Here is a 331-nt window from a genome sequence, read left to right as displayed (position 1 = left end):
GCCTCGCCTGGCCGCGGCGGGGGGCACCGAATCTAGGGCGCCTGACCTAGAACCTGCCTCATCGGGCGCGGCGGGCGGAGCAAATCTAGGTCTAGGACGAGCGCATCTGGCGATTGGGAGCGGCGTGGCGGCGCGTGCGGGCGAGGGGAGGGGAGGAGGAGGGGTTCTCACCGTTGCGCAGGCCGATGCTGGACTCCTCGGTGTTGATGTTGTAGAGGACGCCCTCGTACCTGATCTCGCTCTTGGAGGTGAGGCTGATGAGGCTCCCGAGGTACGTCTCCGGGGACGCCGCCCCGGCCGCCGCCGCCTGCCGCGCGGGCGCCGCGGCGGA

General features: G+C 71.6%; 1 protein-coding gene across 1 annotated transcript in view; it reads right to left on the bottom strand.

The window, feature by feature from the left end:
- Positions 1–331, bottom strand: part of LOC123076733 (protein decapping 5) — a gene marked incomplete in the record, with an annotated part of 6,094 nt that overhangs the window by 5,444 nt on the left and 319 nt on the right. Inside the window, 1 exon segment of the mRNA XM_044498849.1 lies at positions 172–331. Within this exon segment, the coding sequence (XP_044354784.1) occupies positions 172–331 (160 nt within the window).

This window comes from Triticum aestivum, chromosome 3D, assembly GCF_018294505.1.
Source record: "Triticum aestivum cultivar Chinese Spring chromosome 3D, IWGSC CS RefSeq v2.1, whole genome shotgun sequence".
In the NCBI taxonomy this organism is placed as follows: Eukaryota; Viridiplantae; Streptophyta; class Magnoliopsida; order Poales; family Poaceae; genus Triticum; species Triticum aestivum.
Note: the sequence above shows the minus strand (reverse complement) of the source record. Positions and strands in the feature narration are given on the sequence as shown.